Source organism: Mastigoproctus giganteus, chromosome 4 (assembly GCF_048544385.1).
Source record: "Mastigoproctus giganteus isolate SK-2022 chromosome 4, ASM4854438v1, whole genome shotgun sequence".
Taxonomy (NCBI): domain Eukaryota; kingdom Metazoa; phylum Arthropoda; class Arachnida; order Uropygi; family Thelyphonidae; genus Mastigoproctus; species Mastigoproctus giganteus.
The window spans coordinates 230750132-230770529 of NC_143578.1; the positions used below are offsets into that span (position 1 = coordinate 230750132).

Below are 20398 nucleotides of genomic sequence, written 5' to 3' on the forward strand. Positions count from 1 at the left end.
TACAAAGATTGGTCATGTGTTTGGGCTATAAGAGCAGCTTGTAGCTTGCAGGTTAAGGGAATTATCCTGCATTTTGCAAACATTTTGAATCAGAAGTTAAATATTCGGGATTGTTAAATCAACTTTTAAATCTGGAATTTCTTAACCATTTAGCACTAATGATCGACATCCTGCAGGAGCTCTCTTACATTTCAGAAGCTTTACAGATTCACTATGGTAAAAGAAGATAAATTAATTATTCGAACTATCAGTGCTATCGCTAATTTGAAAAATTCTGAAGGAAATTATGAAGCTAAAATTGAGAGCATGTTGAAGTGGAAAGAATTTGAAGGAATCAAAATCGAAAGTAAAAACAGTAAAATTACCTCGTGACAAGTTATTAAATGCATTGTTTTATCCTTAAAGTTTAAGTTATTGATGCAACAGGGTGATTTTAAATTAAATAAAGAAAATGATACCATTGAAAGAAATTTTAAACATATGCTACCGGAAATTGTGGAATATGAAAGAACTTTCGTTTTGGTGGCAAGACTGTGAAAACCAAATAAGAAATTTGTTTTCTGATAATATATGAAATAAAAATTAATGATTTTAGAGATTTTGTCGAAGACAGTTTATCTTTACATTTGAGTGAAATTCCCTTTTCAATTAAGAAAACCAGAAATATCTTTGAAACCACTGCGATTAGCAGTGCTGAAGCTAAGCGGGCTTTCAGCATAATGAATAATATTGTGTGAATGAATGAATAATGTTGACAATTAAACACGTTGCATATTATGATGACCATATATCTAAATGGAAACCATTGCTTCAATTTTATTCAGATCGTTATGTGAAATCATTCCTCCATAATAATAACTCAGCTATTGAGCAGAGAAGAAGATCGAAAACAAATATTAATAAAGAAGTAAATTGCATATGGCAATTTTTGGAATAAAATTTTCTTGAATATTTCTGCAATATTTTTTTCATGTAATCTGTGATTTTTGTGTACCTTTTCTAGAACAGTTTGTTTTTTATGTAATATTTGTTTTTATATTCTAGAATGTTTTGTGTTATTCGTTATACGTCATTTTTGTGATAATTTGTAATATGGGAAATATTTTTATATCTTTTATTCGCAATATTAAAATTTTATCATGAAAAAAAATGTATCCGTTTTATTTCCCTAGTTGTAAAAAAAAGAATAAAAAAGTCGCGTGGTAGATGGTTTTACGTGAAACATCCTACTCATTTCTTTTACATATTTTGATTTGTATATATTGATTACGAAATAAGAGAGCTTTTATATTGTAAATATTTTATTTTATTGATCATTCACAAATTTCCATAATTTCTGGAAGACAATATACAATGGATTTATGATAACTAAAGTAAGAGACGTATATTTGCTATTGCAACGTATCTAAATGTCTCTGCACCTGACAATGTATCTAAATGCACTAACAACATATCTAAATGTCAGGGCACCTTACAATGGAATGCTAGGTGCCCCGAACAGTTGTGTATGCGAAAATGATAGACGAAATCAGAAATAGTTGACAAATCTTTGTATTGTTGCAGTCATATGACAAATACTTGCAATCATACTTCCTGCAGTTACAGTAGTAACTGCAGGAAGTATGATTGTGACAACATACTATTCAAAAATTCCAAAAAGTTAGAACTCGAGATATCGTACTGGTCACAAAAAATGTGTCACGCGCCCTAATCTAATAATACTACTAGTGAGTGCTCCACACAGACTAGTGGTCTGAGTGTGGGAAGTGCCCCTCTGGCAGACACCGCTAGTGGCATCATTTCCGTGACCAATCAGATTTACTTGGTAGGTAACCCCCCCCCCCCCCCAAAGGATGTTTCTCATCAAAAAATTGGCAAAAGTGTGAACCTATTATTAAAATATTCACAGCTCACCACTGGTTAAAGGGCTAACAAGGTTTTAAGGTTTTAGCCCGAAAACCTTTTTAATCTATATTGTTGCACACCATCTGGCATCTCTCATATTGTGGAGTTATACTTCAAAACCGGGTTGTAACACCAGGGTATCTACCTGCCCACTGATGGGGCCAAAAAGCCCTGAAACAGTGCCGTCTAGGTGGTTTATTCACCGAGAATAAGTAACATTAGTTTTCACCACTGGTGAAGCATTGCTTATTCGAGGTAGTGCAATATCAGGGCAACTCATTGTGAAGGCATTCACAGTGTAAGATATACTTGACACTGTTGTGCATGGAAGACTACTGTACAAATTGGAGCAGAATCAGAGGTGGATCAAGCCAAGTGAGGGCCCCAAGCGGTAAAAATTTCAGGGTCCCTTTTCCGAATTATGATCGTTTTTCTTACAAAAAAATCTCATTATGAAAAATAGCGGCCTGTCAGGGCAATTTGCTTTTAAACTAAAAAAAAATTACAAACCTCAAATTTTTATTTTTTATGTAGCCCTCTTTCCACATATCATAAATCGTATTTAAATTTAAATCAAATTATTATTTTGGGAGGGGTCGATTTTTTTGTGTAATTAAAAAAATTTATATATTTACTTAATTTGGGCCTATTTATGCTATACTAGTTTCATCCCCTGATGTCCAGTTAAAAGTTAAAATCCCACCAAAACTCAAATAAATTCCTTTCAAAAGTTTAAATAATACCACATTATAGGAGGGTTGATTGTATACAAAAAAACATAATTTTCCTCGAATCCTAATGAAAAGACATTTTCAGACCTCGGGCCCCTTAGTATTCCGGGCCCTACGCAGCCGCTTAGTCCGTTTACCGCTTAATCTGCCTCTGAGCAGAATGGTATTAAGGGTAAGTTGCTACAATGAATAAAAGGATGGTTGAGTGGGAGAAGACAGAGGGTGGTAATTAATGGGCGCTGCTCTTTGTGGACTAATGTTATTAGTGGAGTTCCACAGAGTTCGATGTGGGTCCACTGTTGTTTTGTATATTTATCAGTGATATTGATGAAGGTATATCAGGCTTAGTGTCAAAGTTTGCAGATGATACAAAGGTTGGCAGGGTTGTTAATGACAGTAATGGCAGTGTGCTACTGCAACAGGATCTAGAAAATTTGGGAAGATGGGCTGAGAAGTGGCAACTAACATTGACAAATGCAAAGTACTGCATATGGGTATAAGTAACCCTAGAGGAATGTACCAACTGTGTGGTATTACACTTAAGGTGGTAGAAAATGAAAAAGACCTGGGAGTAATTGTGCAGTCAGATATGAAGGTTTCTGAGCAATGCAAACTGGCTGCCAGGGCAGGTCATGGGGTTTTTTCAATGATATACAGGAATTTTGCTAGCAGGAAAAAGGAGGTGATTGTCCCTCTGTAAAAGGCAATGGTCAGACCATGCCTTGAGTACTGCATACAGGTCTGGAGGCCTCATTTTAGGATGGATGTAGATTTACTTGAGCGTGTACAGAGAAGGGCAACAAGATTGGTGAGGGGAATGAAGAGATCCTCTTACCAAGAGAGGCTTAAGTTCTACAAATTGCAATGGCTGGAGACTAGGCACCTGCGAGGTGATCTGATTGAGGTGTATAAGGCCTTGAATGGGTTGAGCACACTGAATTCTGATGGGATTCTTCCACTTTTTCAGATTACAAACCTAAGGGGGCATAAATTCAAATTGAGGAAAGACAGATGTAGAATAGATGTGCAGAAATTTGCCTTTGGCCAGCGGGTGGTTAATTGCTGGAACAACTTCCATCTGTCATGGGAATTGATAGGTTAAATAAATTTAAGGAGGAACTGGACACACATTTAGAGGGAATTGTTGTGTAAATTTTTTTTTTTGGCTGATGCTACATAAGCTCATGTGCTTGCTTTCTTGCATCATATGCCACTATTATTACTACTACTTAATGATGCCAATTTATAACTACTTAAGTAGCTGGCTACATACAGAAATGATGCAATTGCACTAACTTGTATGCCTGCCTGTAGGCTAATATTTTCACTAGCCAATCAATCTTTAGAGTGTTTATTTGAATGGTGCAGAGTCTAAGCAGTTGAGAAACAGAAGGGAATTATTGATAAAATAATTAACTTTAAAAACATTAATTCATTAATGTACAGTTATCCTTTATTTTCCCTTCTGCATTCTTTAATTAAACATATTTAGTGTACTTGTATTAATTTTTGTGTTCAGTACTTTATTTTTGAGTAATTTTTTTTTTTTTTTAGATCAAAGTAACAGCTGAAATACTTTCTGTTGGAGAAAATCCATATACAAGTAAGTATTCTCATTTTAAGAGAGTAATAATACAGCACAATATAGAATAAGATCCGTAAATGGAATTCAAGAATTATTCCATTACATTTACATTATTTATAGTTTTTCATGTTTCTTGAAAATAAATTCTTAACAGTTCTTCAAATAGGCCTCTGGGGTTGGGTATACTCATACTATGATTTTTAGTGTTTTCCACCAACCATGGAATAAAACGAAAGATGAAAAACCCAAATTTTTAAAATATTTAATATTTACAATAAATTATTTACAAACAAAATATTACTGATAGTAATTTTAAAATAAAACAACTGTGATATACAGGATAATAATAAAATGCCGAATTTAAAATGCAATAAAATATACAAGGTTAAAAGCGCTAAAATACTAACTGAAGCTTTCAAAGGCTTCTGCCTTCTTTCTCAACAGTGAGTCTCAACAGTCTCAACACTGTTGAGAAAGAAGGCAGAAGCCTTTGAAAGCTTCAGTTAGTATTTTAGCGCTTTTAACCTAGTATATTTTATTGCATTTTAAATTCGGCATTTTATTATTATCCTGTATATCACAGTTGTTTTATTTTAAAATTACTATCAGAAATATTTTGTTTGTAAATAATTTATTGTAAATATTAAATATTTTAAAAATTTGGGTTTTTCGTCTTTCGTTTTATTCCATGGTTGGTGGAAAACACTAAAAATCATAGTATAAATTCTTATTTATGATACCAACAGCCATCTTCTGAATAAAATGAAACACAAAAAATGTGTTGTTATTTGGTTTTTTAGGAGCATTAGCAGCTAAGGCCATATTGCTCCGGAGATATGCGGTGGTTATTCCCTGACCTTTCCGCATCCTCCGTATTTGGTGGGCAGGGGCTGGAACCCTGGTCTAATCAAGAAGCGTGTGCTACGCACTGCTGTTCCTGCCCACCTGGCTACAGAGGCACCGCCAAAAAATGTGTGTACGTTTGTGTGAATGGTAGAGAAATAAACTGAAATAATTTAGTAAAGATGTTCAGTATATAAATGAATATGATATTATGATATTTATTGTATAATACAGATCATCCACAAAGCTCCTTTACAAAACTAAATCATTATTGTGTGAATAGGGTACATGATACAAACCTGAAGCCACTTTCAGTTGATAAAGGAGTTTTTATATCTTCAAGTTTTTATTCACCAACCAAAAAATGCGTGTGATGCAGCAGATTGTGGCCTAATTGTAAAATTGTAATCATAGAGGAATTTACCAACACAATTTCATCCTTTATCATCCTCAGATGGCAGTGTAACACATTACACGCCGCTGACCCTGACATGTTACGCTCACAACTGGCATGTCATACATATATCTTTTGACTCCACGTAATATTACTTTTGTTCAGCAGTACCTCAGCTAGGATGATTGCACAGACAGGCATCCTTTATGAAATTTCTGTACCATTACAGAATTATTGGTTTACCTGGTCGCATCTATTTAAACCCTTGTTGCATAACAGTGGTTTCAGACTGCAGCTTGTGAACCAAAGTAATGCACCCTTTCAGAATTGGTAAATTTCTACTAAGATTAGCTTATTAGGCTAAGTTAGAATATGTGAGTAGGTTGGAGAGCATAGATAAAGGTATGCATATACATTTCTGACAACTAAATAATTTTAAGATTTGATACAGCCTCCTATATTAGCCCACTCTTGATCCAACAAAGGATCTTACTAGAAAACACTGTTTTCTTCAGTTTATATAAGTCCTTTCACGTGTACTACATCAAAAACTTTACTGAAGTCTGGATATATATTATCGAAGTTGTTTTTTGCCTCTAACTGTTTTAATTTTTTTTTTTTTACTCAGAACTGTTCTTTTCTGGTCACATTAGAAAGTTAAAAATCAAATACTTGAGACACTGCTGAGATCTAAGATAAAATCTTCTCCAGGTCTCTGATTCTGCACCCAGCTGAAATATTTTACTGCAGAACATTTTCCCTCTATGCTGTGATGACAGTGAACTCTGTGTGGTAACCAGCTAAGTGAAATCTGAAGGAACTATTAGCAGTGCATATCTAATGTTTTAAGGTGCATTTTAAAATGAAAATTTCACTTATGTTTCATCCATGTTGGTCATGTACAGTAATATAAATTTGATTCCCATTGTAAAACTAATTCAAATTAAATCTTTGACTACATTGTCTAAAATATTCTCAGGAGTATGCCATATGCCTTCCATTTAGGATGAAGTTGCCTGGCACCTTCTGTCTAGATAAACTAGGCAGAAACTTACACTTGTCCCAATGGCCAATAGAATTTCATCACTGGATAGGATGTTCTCTACCTGTCCATTAGATTGGTCAATAAACACAGTTATTGATGTAGAATTATTTTAGCTAAATTGCAAATACAAGAGAGAGGGATGCTATCACTATTACTCTCTCTCTCTCTCGCTTGCTTAATAAACATTCCTGATTGAGAATAATATTTGTTGCTTCCCTTGAGTGACCAGTCATAGCCTTAAAGTGCACATCTTGAAAGACAGCTTACAGATATATTAATATAGAATAAAAATCAATTGATCATTTGTTATAAAAATCAGAAAAAAAAGGAATAAAGGAAAATGAAGAGATGAGGAACATTATATAAATTAATTAAAATATAAAATATTCAATTTTATCTTATTATATTGCTTATTGCATTCCTTCCTTTTTATGTTTTAGTTATCTGTATGTTTTTTTATTTTTTATTAGCATATGGTATAAGGTCTTTACAAAATGCAGACTTTATTATTAAATTATGATTATGATCTTATCAGTAAAATTTTCCTAAAATGAAATTTTACATCATAATAGATAATGAAGTGGGGTAGCGAGACTTTGTAACTTCTTTGTAAGCATTCTCTTTTACTCAGTTTTTGCCAGGTCCATAGAATGGATTACAATATAGAAAAACAAAGGTATTTTTATGATTTTTCTTAAAATTGAAACCTAAAAATGGAAAGTTGAACAAAATTTACTCCTTCAAAATTACTACAAAAAAACAAAATTATTGCTTCGTAAGTACAGTAGAACATCGGTTATCCGGAACGTCAGTTATCTGGAATAATTTGAAAGGCTGATCTTTTTTTTTTTTTTTTTTTTTTATTATTAACGGTAGTACAGTAAGCGCTGGTTATAGTAATCATGTTTACAAACTGAATTTTGATTCTAATAAGTGAAAGATCGAATTTACTACCCATTTATAACAGATTGTACAAAAAAAGCCCAATAAATTGAAAATTGCAAATTGTTTTATTGTTTTATGGTCGTGACCTCTAGAATTCTGTGACCTTCAGAAATGTGCTTTAGAAAAATATCAGAGACTACTGGGATTTCTCGGACCCCATGAATGAATTTCAGATTAGTTTAGCTCCAGATTAGGTAAGAATAATATCGGCCTGATACTGTGCAATTTATTATTTTTCTCAAATTTTTTACTGTAAAATGTGAACAAAAAGAAGCGCAGTTTTAACGTTGCAACAAAAAATGGAAATTATTAATAGAATTAGAAAAGGTGAAAATTTAGGAAATCTCTCCAAAGAGTTTAGTGTTGGGACTTCAACAATTTACAACATCAAGAAAAATTCCAGTGCTATAACAGAATTTGTGTTGATTATGGATAGTGTAGGAGGATCTAGCAGAAAAAAGACAATGTTGAAACCTGAAAGTGCCACTTTAGAGAGTGCACTTTGTGGTTTTTTCAGAAGCGAAGTTTAGGTGAACTAGTGTCTGGCCCAATGTTGTATGAAAAAGTATTGGATTTTAATTGAAAATTAAGAGGTAATGAAAATTTTAAGGCAAGCACAGGTTGGCTGAAAAACTTTAAACTGAGACACAGTATATGTGAATTAGATATTCAAGGTGAGAAACTTTCTGTAGCTGAATTGGCAGTGGTGTCCTTTAAAAGTAAGTTTGCTTCAGTTATAGCAAATTAAGAGAAAGAAAACATTTATAATGTTGATGAGACAGGCTTATTATGGAAAGCATTACCGAGAAAAAACCCTGGCTACTAAAAGAGAAATGCCTCACCAGGTTTTAAGATGAGAAAATAGCAAGTTACAATTGCTATGTGTGCAATAACTTATTATTATTGCACACATAGCAATTGTAACAAATACTTATTATTATATATTTTATTATATTACATTAAACTGAGTTATCATTGTACGTATCTATTTTTCTCACTTAATATCTAAATTTATTAAATATGGAAGAATTTACATTTCTTTAGAAATTAAATCATTATTGTCTGAACTCCTTCCTCAGTAATTTAAATATTGTGTAAACTGATTATATGCCAGCTACCAGTTCTGTATGGATATAAGAAACCTAAAGTCCTGAACTTTTTCCATGATTAGCAGCTTTGGTTTCACAGGAATTATGTGTTCAAAACTGATTAAACTATGGAACTGCTAACATGCTACACTCTAGTCAGTGAGAGTCCTAATATGAATTAAACTACCTTGAATTAAAACAAAGTTGTTATTATTATTTATATAGCATATTAGCACATTATATGTGTGTTATATCTGTACAAGTGTGTGTTCATGGGCTGATTTGAATGTTGTGCAGCTGAAAAACCTGGAATAATTTATAGGAACCGCTCCACCACAGACTGGCTAACTAGATCCATGCTTGGTTCTTTAAAAATCCCTGCAGTCTCCAATGGGATTCAAATCCAGACCTCTCTCTTCAAATGAGTGACAAATGGTTAAACCATTTAAAACAAAGATAATTATATGTACTGCATAGCAGGTGCAACTGAAACATCCATACTCATCAACAGAAAACTGAGAAAATTTTTCTGTTTTTTTAATTTTTCACTGAAAAGAATGGGTAGTCTGCCAGTTGTTCAGGAATTTTGGCTATATTTAAGTATAACCAAAACTGTAATCAGTTTTGGTCATATTTAAATTGCAGTAGAGCTTCAGTTATCGGGAATAATTGATGTCAGACCTATTATTTTTTTATTTTATTTATTTATTTTTTTTTTTAGGAGCATTAGCAACTAAGGCCATATTGCTCCGGGGATATGCGGTGGTCATTCCCTGACCTTTCCGCATCCTCCGTATTTGGTGGTCACAGGCTCGAACCCTGGTCTAATCAAGAAGCGTGTGCTACACACTGCTGCTCCTGTCCACCTGACTATGGAGGCGCCTGATGTCAGGCCTCTTCCGGATAGCCAAATTTTCTGGAAAATTGAATGTAATTTAATCGTAAAGTAAGATTAAATAAATTTAATCTTACTTTACAATTAAATTAAATAATTAAGATTAATTAAATAAAAAAATTATAAACCAATCTCAGAAAACAGAAACATTCATCTAGGCATTTTTATGATTTTTATAAAAACAGGAAAATTAGACAGATTTTTAAATGCTCTCAATTTTTTCAACTTGCCAATAATGAGCATGGACGATCTGGTGTCCCAGTAGCATTTGCACACATAGCAATTGTAACTTGCTATTTTCTCATCTTAAAACCTGGTGAGGCATTCACCAGGACTCATTAAGAGACTCATTAGTAGCTTTCAAGACTAATGAGTCTCTTTTTTTTTTTTTTTCCAACTGATTTAAATACAACGGATAAGTGCAATGAGCTGAGTGAGGCACATTATTCATTTACTATTGTTGTTGCACAGATGGGCGCTGTTTTTTACTCCACTGATCATCCAGCATTAAAACGGTTGTCTCTAGGATGGGGTGTAGACGTATGCCTTTGTGGTGGTTTATTGCCTTTGGATTGTTTAATATGTTAAGTGACTAGCCATAGGCGGTGGCAAAAGTGTCGTGAGTGGTCTACTATTTCAAAGTCACGTTTGGGATCAAGATCGTGGTTTGTGGCCCAAAAATGTTCCACGACTGCGGACTGGTCAGTTTTGGCAAGCTGGATTGCTCTGTCATGTTCCGTAAGGCGATCTTGGAGACTTCTTGATGTTTCTCCTATGTAGCAGCTGTCACAGTCTCTACAGGTGATGCGATATACTACATTGCTGCATAAGAGAGGTGTGAAGGGGTCTTCACACTGGAGACAAGTGAACGTAGGTTTCTGCAGGGTAACTGCACGCATTTGATGTTGTAATTTCTAAGAATTTTCGAGATCCATCTCCTGACACGCCTGGATAATAGGGAATGTAGGCGGACGGTATACCATCTCGGTTCGGTGGTCTTGGGTGGGATGTGAGTTCTTTTGCCTGTAATAGATACATACTGTAATAGGAGAAACATCAAGACGTCTCCAAGATCGCGTTACGGAACAGAGCAATCTGGCTTGCCAAAACTGACCAGTCCACAGTCACGGAACATTTTTGGGCCACAAAGGCATACGTCTACACCCCATCCTAGAGACAACCGTTTTAATGCTAGATGATCAGTGGAGTAAATGAATAACGTGCCTCATTGCACTTATCCGTTGTATTTAAATCAGTTGAAAAAAAAAAAAAAAAAAAAAGAGACTCATTAGTCTTGAAAGCTACTACCTGTTACTTATTATTATATACTTTATTATATTACATTAAACTGGGTTATCATTGCACGTATCTATTTTTCTCAACCATGGACCCCAGTACACCAGACCCATTCGTTACTATTTAGATATTAAGTGTTTTTTTTCCATTATTAATTTTTATGACACCATTAAAACTGAGACACAGAGACCATATATAAAATATTATTAGAATTTGATCAAAAAAGATTGAGAGAAGTTAAATTTAAAATATAAAATGTTTTCTTGATCTTCTGATGGTTATTCTTTTTTGGTTCAAACTTAGTTCAATACACTTGTCCCATCTCTCTGCCTATTTCCTGAATATATCAGAGAAGCCATTGTTTTAGAGACAATTTAAGATACAATTAGTGACATTCTTAGCTCTTAAGCTCAAGAAATAGAAAAAAGGCACAAGGGGCAAGATCTGTTCTGCAGGGAGGGAGGGGGGGTCTGATACTCAATTCATGTCTTCTTCTGAACTATTGAAGCTCTGCTATGCAAGAGTGTTGAGACAATGCAAGAGCAGCATGATGCAGTAGCCATCCAGCAACTTCATGTCATGTCTTTTCTGGTCTACTCTATATTTAATTTCTTAAGAACTTCATTGTAATATTGTCTAGTCACAATAAAATGTTTTTCCACAATATGAAAAAGGTAATGATAATATGTTTTCAGCAGACTTTACAGACCATGCCTTGTTTGGAGGTGGAAATGTTTTATGCTTCTACTGCAAACTTTGTTGTTTTGATTCAGGATTGTGGTGGTGGATCCAGGACTCACTTCCAGTTATATTCTTAAAAATTAATTTTTTTGATATCATTAGTTGTTTTTGAGGCAAATGCAATGTCAACTATAACTTTCCTTATTTCAGTAGTAAAGAGTTGAAGGACCCATCGTGAATAAGCTCATGTCATTCCTAAACATTTTTTCAGAATGCATTGTATGCTCCCATAACTAATATCTGAGGCCTCTGCAAGCTTTCTGACTATAATTCACCTGCCTTCAAGAATAATAGTGCCAGAAGTTTATCAAATGCAAACAGGGAGATAAGTGATTTTGTAATACTTGAGAGCAAAGTGGAGGAGTAATTGTTGAAGTTAAGGAAGGCACCTGGGTGGGATCTATCCAGTTATATTAAAGGAGGCAGCAAGGGAAGTAAGCAAATCAGCCATAATTATGAGAGCATCCTTGGACTAAGGAGAAGTCACCACAGACTGAGATGTGAAAATGTATCACCAATTCACAAAGGAGGTTCAAAAGGTGACACAAGTAACTACAGACCTGTTAGTTTAACTTATGTTCTGGGGAAAACAATGGAATCAGAGGTGAAAGACTGGTTAAAGAAACATTGCAGGATCATCTAGACAAGACTGCAGTAATAGTTAAGACACAGTATGGGTTTGTCAAAGGTAGGTCTTGTCTGACTAATTTGATTGTTTAATTATGATGTGGTCACAAAGGAACTGAATGCCAAAAATAATTTTGATATCATATACTTGGATTTCAGGAAAGCTTTTGATACTAGTATTAGTATTAGTAATGGCCGCATGGTGCAAGAAGGGGCTTAGAGGGGAACAGGTATCCTGTGTGTTATCAGACACTCAGCCTAAAACACTGATGGATCCAATATCTCTCTATTACAGAAGATTTAGGAGAAGTCCGGTTGGCCTGCCTCCCTAAAATCCACTCATGCACACCTCGATGGTAAGCCCTGTTACGTCACTTAGGTGGAAACGAACGTGTAGAGTGGTTCTCTTCAAGACGCCTGGTCAGCGTGAAGAGGAAAAGACCAAACCCTCCAGCAATATGAAAGCACGAAGAAACAAATGGCCCTCAGTCCCCAGCAGCTTTCACTCTCCCTCTTACGGCAGCGAGAGGATTAGAGTGGAAGCAGAGGGTGCTAAGAATCTCTGGGTATGACCAGGCTGCCATGCATGGAAACTGAACTTGGCCTGTTATAACGTAAGAACACTCATCGGTGAAGACAGGATATTAGAGCTGGAAAAGGAATTAGAAAATGTGAATTGGAATATCATCGGTTTGGCTGAAACAAGAAGAAGAAATGAATCACTTATAAGTTTATCAAGTGGAAATCTGCTGTACACCAATGGAAACAGTGAAAGGAGTGAAGGTGGAGTTGGGTTTCTGGTCCATAAAGATTTTAAAAACAACATTTTGGAATTCAAAAGTACATCACCAAGAGTGTCAAGACTCAAGATTTCTAAGAGATACAAGCTAAAGATTATAATGATTTATGCACCAACATCGAGACATGATGATGAAGAGGTTGAAGAAATGTACACCGAAAATGAGAGTCTTCTAGTGAGTAGAAAACCCACTACACTATTATTATGGGGGACTTCAATGCTAAGGTTGGAAAAAGACAAAACAGCGCAGAAAGGGGAACTATAGGAAATTTTGGAATTGGTGAAAGAAATGAAAGAGGTGAAAGACTTGTGGAATTTGCAGAATCTCAAGGACTGTCAGTAATGAACACTTTTTTCAAGAAAAGGGTGAACAGAAAGTGGACATGGAAGAGTCCAAATGGATTAACTACTAATGAAATCGACTTCATCCTCACTAACAGAAGATATATTGTGAATGATGTTACCGTCCTGAATAAGGTAAAGGTTGGAAGTGCACAGAATGGTAAGATGTACACTTGATATAGATGTAGGAAAGGAAAGGAAAAAACTGACTCGAGTAAATAATACAAAGGTCTTTGAGATAACAGAAGAGGAGAAAAAGCAGTATGTACTGGAACTTAAGAACAAGTATGAGCTTCTGCAGACTGCTGAGGACCAAGATATCGACGAGGAATATTACAACTTTTTGAAAGTGATAAAGCCCAAGAAACCTATAGGGAAAAAGAAATCCAAAGAAGAAAAAATTAGTCAAGAAACACTTGTCATGATGAACCGAAGACGACAAATGAAAAGCAAGAAAAACACTGACAGGGAGAAAATTGAGTATACTGAGTTATGCAAAGCCATTAGAAAGAGACTCAGAGGATTAATCAGAGGACTCAAAGAGACATAAGAAGATTTAACACAAGAAAAGTAGAACAAGCATTAAGGGAAAACAAAGGATTTAAATCAGCAGCCATGAGCAGTAATACAGAAAGACAAATGATACTGAAATTGAAGAAAAGCGATGGTGTACTTATAAACAGAGAAGGCATAATTCAAATAGTAGAAGACTACTATAGAGAATTATACAAGGAGCAGGGGAATGATGCCAGCAGTGGGGAAGATGGATTGCAAAGTAGCAACACATACGACATACCCAATATTCTTCCTGATGAGGTAGAACATGCATTGAAGAAAATGAAGAATCAGAAAGCCCCGGGGGAAGATGAAGTTACTGTAGAGTTGTTAAAATTGGGAGGAAGAGACATAACACAAAAACTGGCAAGGCTCTTCACAAAGTGCATTAGAAAAGGTGTGACGCCTAAGCAGTGGAAGAATGCAATCATAGTTTTGCTGCATAAGAAAGGAGATAAATCAGAAATTGGAAATTATAGACCAATTAGCTTGTTATCCCACATCTACAAGTTGTTCACAAGGGTCATTACTAACAGATTAGAAAGAATACTTGATGAGAATCAACCGAAAGAGCAAGCTGGCTTTAGGACAGGATTCTCAACTATGGATCACCTTCATGTAATATCACAGCTAATGGAGAAAGCAAATGAATATAAAATACCATTATGCCTGGCATTTGTGGATTATGAAAAGGCATTTGACTCCATACAGCATAAGGCAATGTTTCGGGTACTGGAAAGACAAGGCATTGATACCCCATATATTATGATTTTGAAGAAAATATACGAGAGTGCTACCTCCTTTATTAGACAAGACAAAGACAGTAGGAAATTTAAAATTGAGAAAGGAGTTCGACAAGGAGACACAATATCTCCGAAGCTGTTTACTGCTGCCCTTGAGGAAGCTTTCAGAAGATTAGACCGGTCGCAGAAAGGAGTCAATGTGAACGGAGAGTACCTAAACCATTTACGATTTGCAGATGACATTGTGGTCATAAGCCATGATCCCAAAGAATTAGAGGAAAATCTTAATCAGTTATGCACAGCTAGTAAGGATTTTGGACTAAAGATGAATATGGATTTCTGCTGACGAAGCTACTAGAGACGGTCGTGTTCCAAGCCTCTAAGTGGATTTTTCTTATTTATTGATTTGAAATTATTGTTTTTCTAAAACTTTTGATTTAAATTTAGTAGTATAACATTATTTTGTGATTTTCTGATTAACTTGGTGTATTTATTCTTTACTCGGCCTTGTAATTGCATAAAAGTATCGGTAAAGGTTTCCACGTGTTTCAACTCCGCTAGCATTCGTAATTTTCCCGCCATTGTGATACGATAGTTGTATGCCGTACTAGATAGCATTAGTTGAACTTCGTTAGCAGTTAAATTGTACGTTTAAATAAATACATATAACGACTTAGATTACAAACGTAATATAATTAATTATATTTAACATAATTAATAACATAACATAATTAATTATAATTAATTAATAAATTAATAGAATCATGACTCAGACCAGAGCAGCAAAGCAAAAGGCTCAAGCTAATGGAAGCGCTGTGGCTCAGAGCAGAACTGAGGGGGGCAGTTGTCCTCTGACTCACAGCCTTATAAAATGCACTGTTTGCTTGATGTTTGCACAGCAATCGGGTACGGGACATGATACTGCCAAGGGGGATGTCTTTGTGTGTGCGCGATGCAAGAAGTGTATCGATATCAGGCAACAACTCGGCGTTCTTGTGGGCCTATATGAGAGCTTGAAGGACAGGGTGGATGCCCTCGAAGAAACTAAATTGAGGGGCCCATCAAGCTCTCAGCTGCCCACATCAACGCCAGAGCTTGCACTTGGGCATCGCGTGACACAGAGACAACCCCCAAGGCAGAATGCGCTGGTCCCGAAGGAACTAGTAGTTGTTGGTGACTCTATTGTCAGGGAAACGGGGAACATGCTTTGTAAAAAAGATAGGTGGAACAGGACCAGGGTATGTCTGCCAGGGGCAAAGGTTGATGACGTTGTAGAGCGAATATCATCTTTTAAGGGCACAAAAGGTGATATAGTTGTACACGTTGGCACTAATAATATTAAGAGTAGGAGACCGGCAGAATTACTTAACAAGTACAGGTCACTGTTGAACAAAAGCCGAGAATTAGGGTTGAATTTGAAAGTGTCTGCAATTCTGCCCAGACACGATAGGAGGGAGTATATGATGAGAGCCTTGTCGATCAATTCGGCCCTGGAAAGATTGTGCAAGGCTCAAGGGGTAGAATTTTTTTCAGCCTGGACTGTACTTGTTAACAGAAGAGATTGCTTCTACAGGGATGGGATACACTTAAATAGAAAGGGTGCAAGAATATTTGCTGATGCTATCGAGGCAGTGTTAGGTGGGTCGGAAAACTGCTAGCTTGGGGGAAGACAAAGACCAATAGATTGACAGTAGCCACTGGCAGAGGTGAAAGAGATTCTTGCACTGCTTCTATTAGAATGAGCAGAAGCCTGAAAAACAAGATGCATGGTATTTCAGAGACTGCTGGGAGCCATTGCGGTACAAATAAACACATGGGTTGTGTTAGGGTAGCTAAGAATAGAAACAGGTGCAGGTATACTTGCGTGTACACCAATGCTAGGAGTTTAGTAAATAAATTTGATGAATTTGAGGTATTGCTCAAAACATCAAAGGCAGATATTGTTGGGATATCAGAGACGTGGTATCACACAGATATAAGGGATGCAGAACTGCAATTTGGGGAGTACAACGTCTACAGAAAGGATAGACAGGATAGGAAGGGGGGAGGGGTTATGCTATTAGTTAAGAAACACATAAAAACCAAGGAAGTGAAGCCAGTCGACATCGCTGGACAGTGCAGTGTTGAGTCAGTTTGGTGTGACATAAGCATTGGGAGATCAAAATTGAGAGTAAGAGTGTGCTATAGGCCTAATGACTCTGATGAGTATAATAAGGAACTGTACAGAGAAATAGAGTGGGCCAGTAAATCAGAGAGTCTTATAATGGGGGATTTTAATTTCCCAGATATTGACTGGAATTTGGGGGCTGGTCACTCACACTGTAGCAAGGCTTTTGTGGATTTATTGGATGATTGTTTTCTACATCAGCATGTTTGGGAGGCAACTAGAGGGAGTAATACTCTTGATTTGATTATCAGCAGTGATTCTTCATGCATTAAGAATCTGCAGATAAATGAACCATTAGGTGGCAGTGATCACAGTGTGCTGAAGTGGGATTTACTCAAAGAGGTAACTACCATTAGGGGTAAAGGGAAGGGTTATTGCTTCCGTAAAGGCGACTACGATGGACTGAGACAGTATTTAAATTCTATACAGTGGGACCAACTGATGATGTTACCAACAGCAAATTCAAAATGGGAAGCATTCAAAGAACTTATCTTGGAAGCTACTAGGCTTTACATACCAACTAAGAAATATTGTTCAAGGTTTAGGCCAAAATGGATGTCAGATGGACTAATGAGGCATATGGCAGAGAAGAAAAATGCATGGGATACTTAAAATTAACACATGACACAGAAGCCTATGATAGATACAAGTTGATATGCAACCAAGTTACAAAGGAGGTTAGGCAGGCGAAGGCAGATTATGAGAAATCCTTGGCAAGGGATGCAAAGAAAAACAGCAAAGAGTTCTTTACTTATGTAAACTCTAGAAGGAAGGGGATGAATCAGATTGGTCCACTTGATATTGATGGGTCAACTGTTGATGATCCTGCTCAGGTAGCTAACAAACTAAATGAATATTTTGCATCGACATTCACACATGAGGCGTTATTCAGCAAGGGGAATGCCAGAGGTGTATTCAACTCTAGCAGTAAGCTACAGAATCTTGAAATAACTGGGAGTAAAGTGGAGGAGAAACTGTTGAAGATAAACACCAGAAAGGCACCCAGGGTGGATGGGATCTATCCAGTTATATTAAAGGAGGCAGCAAAGGAAGTAAGCAAACCCTTAGCCATAATTATGAGAGCTTCCTTGGACTCAGGGGAGGTACCCATAGACTGGAAATGTGCAAATGTGACCCCAATTCACAAAGGAGGATCAAAATCTGACACAAGTAATTATAGACCTGTGAGCTTAACTTCTGTTCCAGGAAAATTAATGGAGGCACTGGTTAAAGAAGCACTGCAGGATCATTTAGACAAGACTTCAGTTATAGCTCAGACACAGCATGGTTTTGTTACGGGGAAGTCTTGCCTGACCAACTTGATTGGATACTATGATGCAGTCACAAAAGAACTGGATGCAGGGAATAACTTTGATATTATATACTTGGATCTTAGAAAGGCTTTTGATACTGTTGCACATGGAAGACTGCTACACAAATTGGAGCAGTGTGACATTGGAGGCAAATTGCTGCTATGGATAAAGGGGTGGTTGAGTGGGAGAAGACAGAGAGTGGTAATCAATGGACACTGCTCATCGTGGACTAATGTTATTAGTGGAGTCCCTCAGGGCTCAGTGTTGGGTCCATTATTGTTTTCTGTATTTATAAATGATATTGATGATGGTATATCAAGCTTAATGTCCAAGTTTGCAGATGATACAAAGGTTGGCAGGGTTGTCAAGGACACTACTGACACTATGCTGCTGCAACAGGATCTGGAAAGGTTGAGCAGATGGGCTGAGAGGTGGCAAATGAAGTTTAACATTGACAAATGTAAAGTACTACACATGGGAAACAGCAACCCCAGAGCAACGTATCAACTCTGTGGTACTACATTGACAGTGGTAGAGAATGAAAGGGACTTGGGATGTGATTGTGCAGGCAGATATGAAGTTCTCTGAGCAATGCAGACGGGCTGCAAGAGTAGCTCATGGAGTATTGTCAATGATATACAGGAATTTTTCCAGCAGGAATAAGGAGGTGATTATTCCATTGTATAAGGCAATGGTCAGGCCACACCTAGAGTACTGTATACAGGTCTGGAGGCCTCATTTCAAGAAGGATGTAGAGCTGCTGGAACGAGTACAGAGAAGGGCAACAAGATTAGTGAATGGAACAAAGGGGTGCTCTTACGAAGAAAGGCTTAAGTTTTGCAAATTACAGTGTCTGGAGACTAGGCACCAGCGAGGTGATCTGATAGAGGTGTATAAAGCCTTGAATAGTTTAAGCATGCTCAATGCTGATGGGATTCTTCCTCTAGCTCAGAAAAATCACCTGAGAGGGCATAAATTCAAATTGAGGAAAGACAGATGTAGGATAGACGTGCGGAAATTTGCCTTTAGCCAGCGGGGGGTTGGTTGGTGGAACAGACTGCCATCCCTTGTGGTGGAGGTTGATAGCCTAAATAAGTTTAAGGCTCAGCGGGACAGGTATTTTGAACGAACAGAGGCGTGAAGTGGAAGTGGGTTTTTTTTTTTTTTTTTGTCTGATGCTGCATAAGCTTGCTTTCCTTGCATCAAATGCCTCTACTAATGCTAATGCTAATGCTAATGCTATGGCTAAAACAAAAGTAATGATGAACAAGTATGCCACAGAAAGGGAAATAATGATTGAAGGAGCAGTAATTGAAAAGGTGGAGTCATATACTTATCTGGGACAAGTTATTAGCTGTAATAATGATAAATGGCTGGAAGTCAAGAGAAGAATAAATTTTGGATGGATAGCATTCAGGAAATATAGTCACATACTGAAGAGCAATATCCCAGTTTGTCTGAAACGTAAAATAATGAACCAATGTATACTCCCAACCATGACTTATGGAAGTGAAACTTGGGTACTCACCAAAAGAATGGAAGCGAAGCTGAGAACTACACAGCGAAGAATGGAACGAATCATATTGGGAATCAGACTGTTAGATAAGAAGAGAAACACATGGATTAGGCAACAAACTCAAGTAAAGGACATTCTTATCAAAACAAAGAACTAAAATGGTCTTGGGCAGAATACATAGCTCGAAGACATGATGACAGATGGACTAAGAAAATAACAGAATGGTATCCAAGAGGAGCTAGAAGAAAAGCTGGAAGACAAAGGCGGAGATGGATAGATGAAATTCATGAGTTTGTGGGTAGTAAATGAATGTTCAGTGCTCAAAATAGGAGGATCTGGAAAGTTGCTGGAGAGGCCTTCATCCTGCAGTGGATTGAAAATGGCTGATGATGATGATGATGATGATGATGGTGGTGGTGCAAGAAAGCCTATGGCTTATGCTGCACCAGCCAAAAAAAAAAAAAAAAAAAAAAACTGAATAAAACAATATTAAAAAAAAAAAAAGAAATAAATAAATAATAATAATTAAAAAAAGAAAAGGAAATAAAACTATCATCCTGTGCGCTTCCCTCACCCAAAGGTACTATCCAGATGACCTTTGAATTTCCCCAAACTGTCAGTCTCTACCACGCATGTAAGCAACTTATTCCAGTAATTTATAACTCGCTGGCTAAAATAAAACTTCCTGCAGTCCAATCTGGCCCCTCCGTATCCAGGTGGGCAGGAGCGGCAGTGCGTAGCACATGCTTCTTGATTAGACCAAGGTTCGAGCCCGTGACCACCAAATACGGAGGATGTGGAAAGTTCAGGGAATGACCACCGCATATCCCCAGAGAAATATGGCTTTAGTTGCTAATGCTCCTAAAAA

At 36.6% G+C, this 20398-nt stretch overlaps 1 protein-coding gene across 1 annotated transcript in view; it reads left to right on the forward strand.

Annotated features, from left to right (window-relative positions):
• The first annotated feature begins 2796 nt into the window (after positions 1-2796).
• Positions 2797-20398, forward strand: part of LOC150087475 (uncharacterized) — a 77139-nt gene continuing 59537 nt past the window's right edge. The window contains exons 1-2 of the mRNA XM_090372500.1: positions 2797-2808; positions 4191-4239. Of these exons, the coding sequence (XP_090228626.1) occupies positions 2797-2808; positions 4191-4239 (61 nt within the window). The remainder of the gene's footprint in view (positions 2809-4190; positions 4240-20398) is intronic.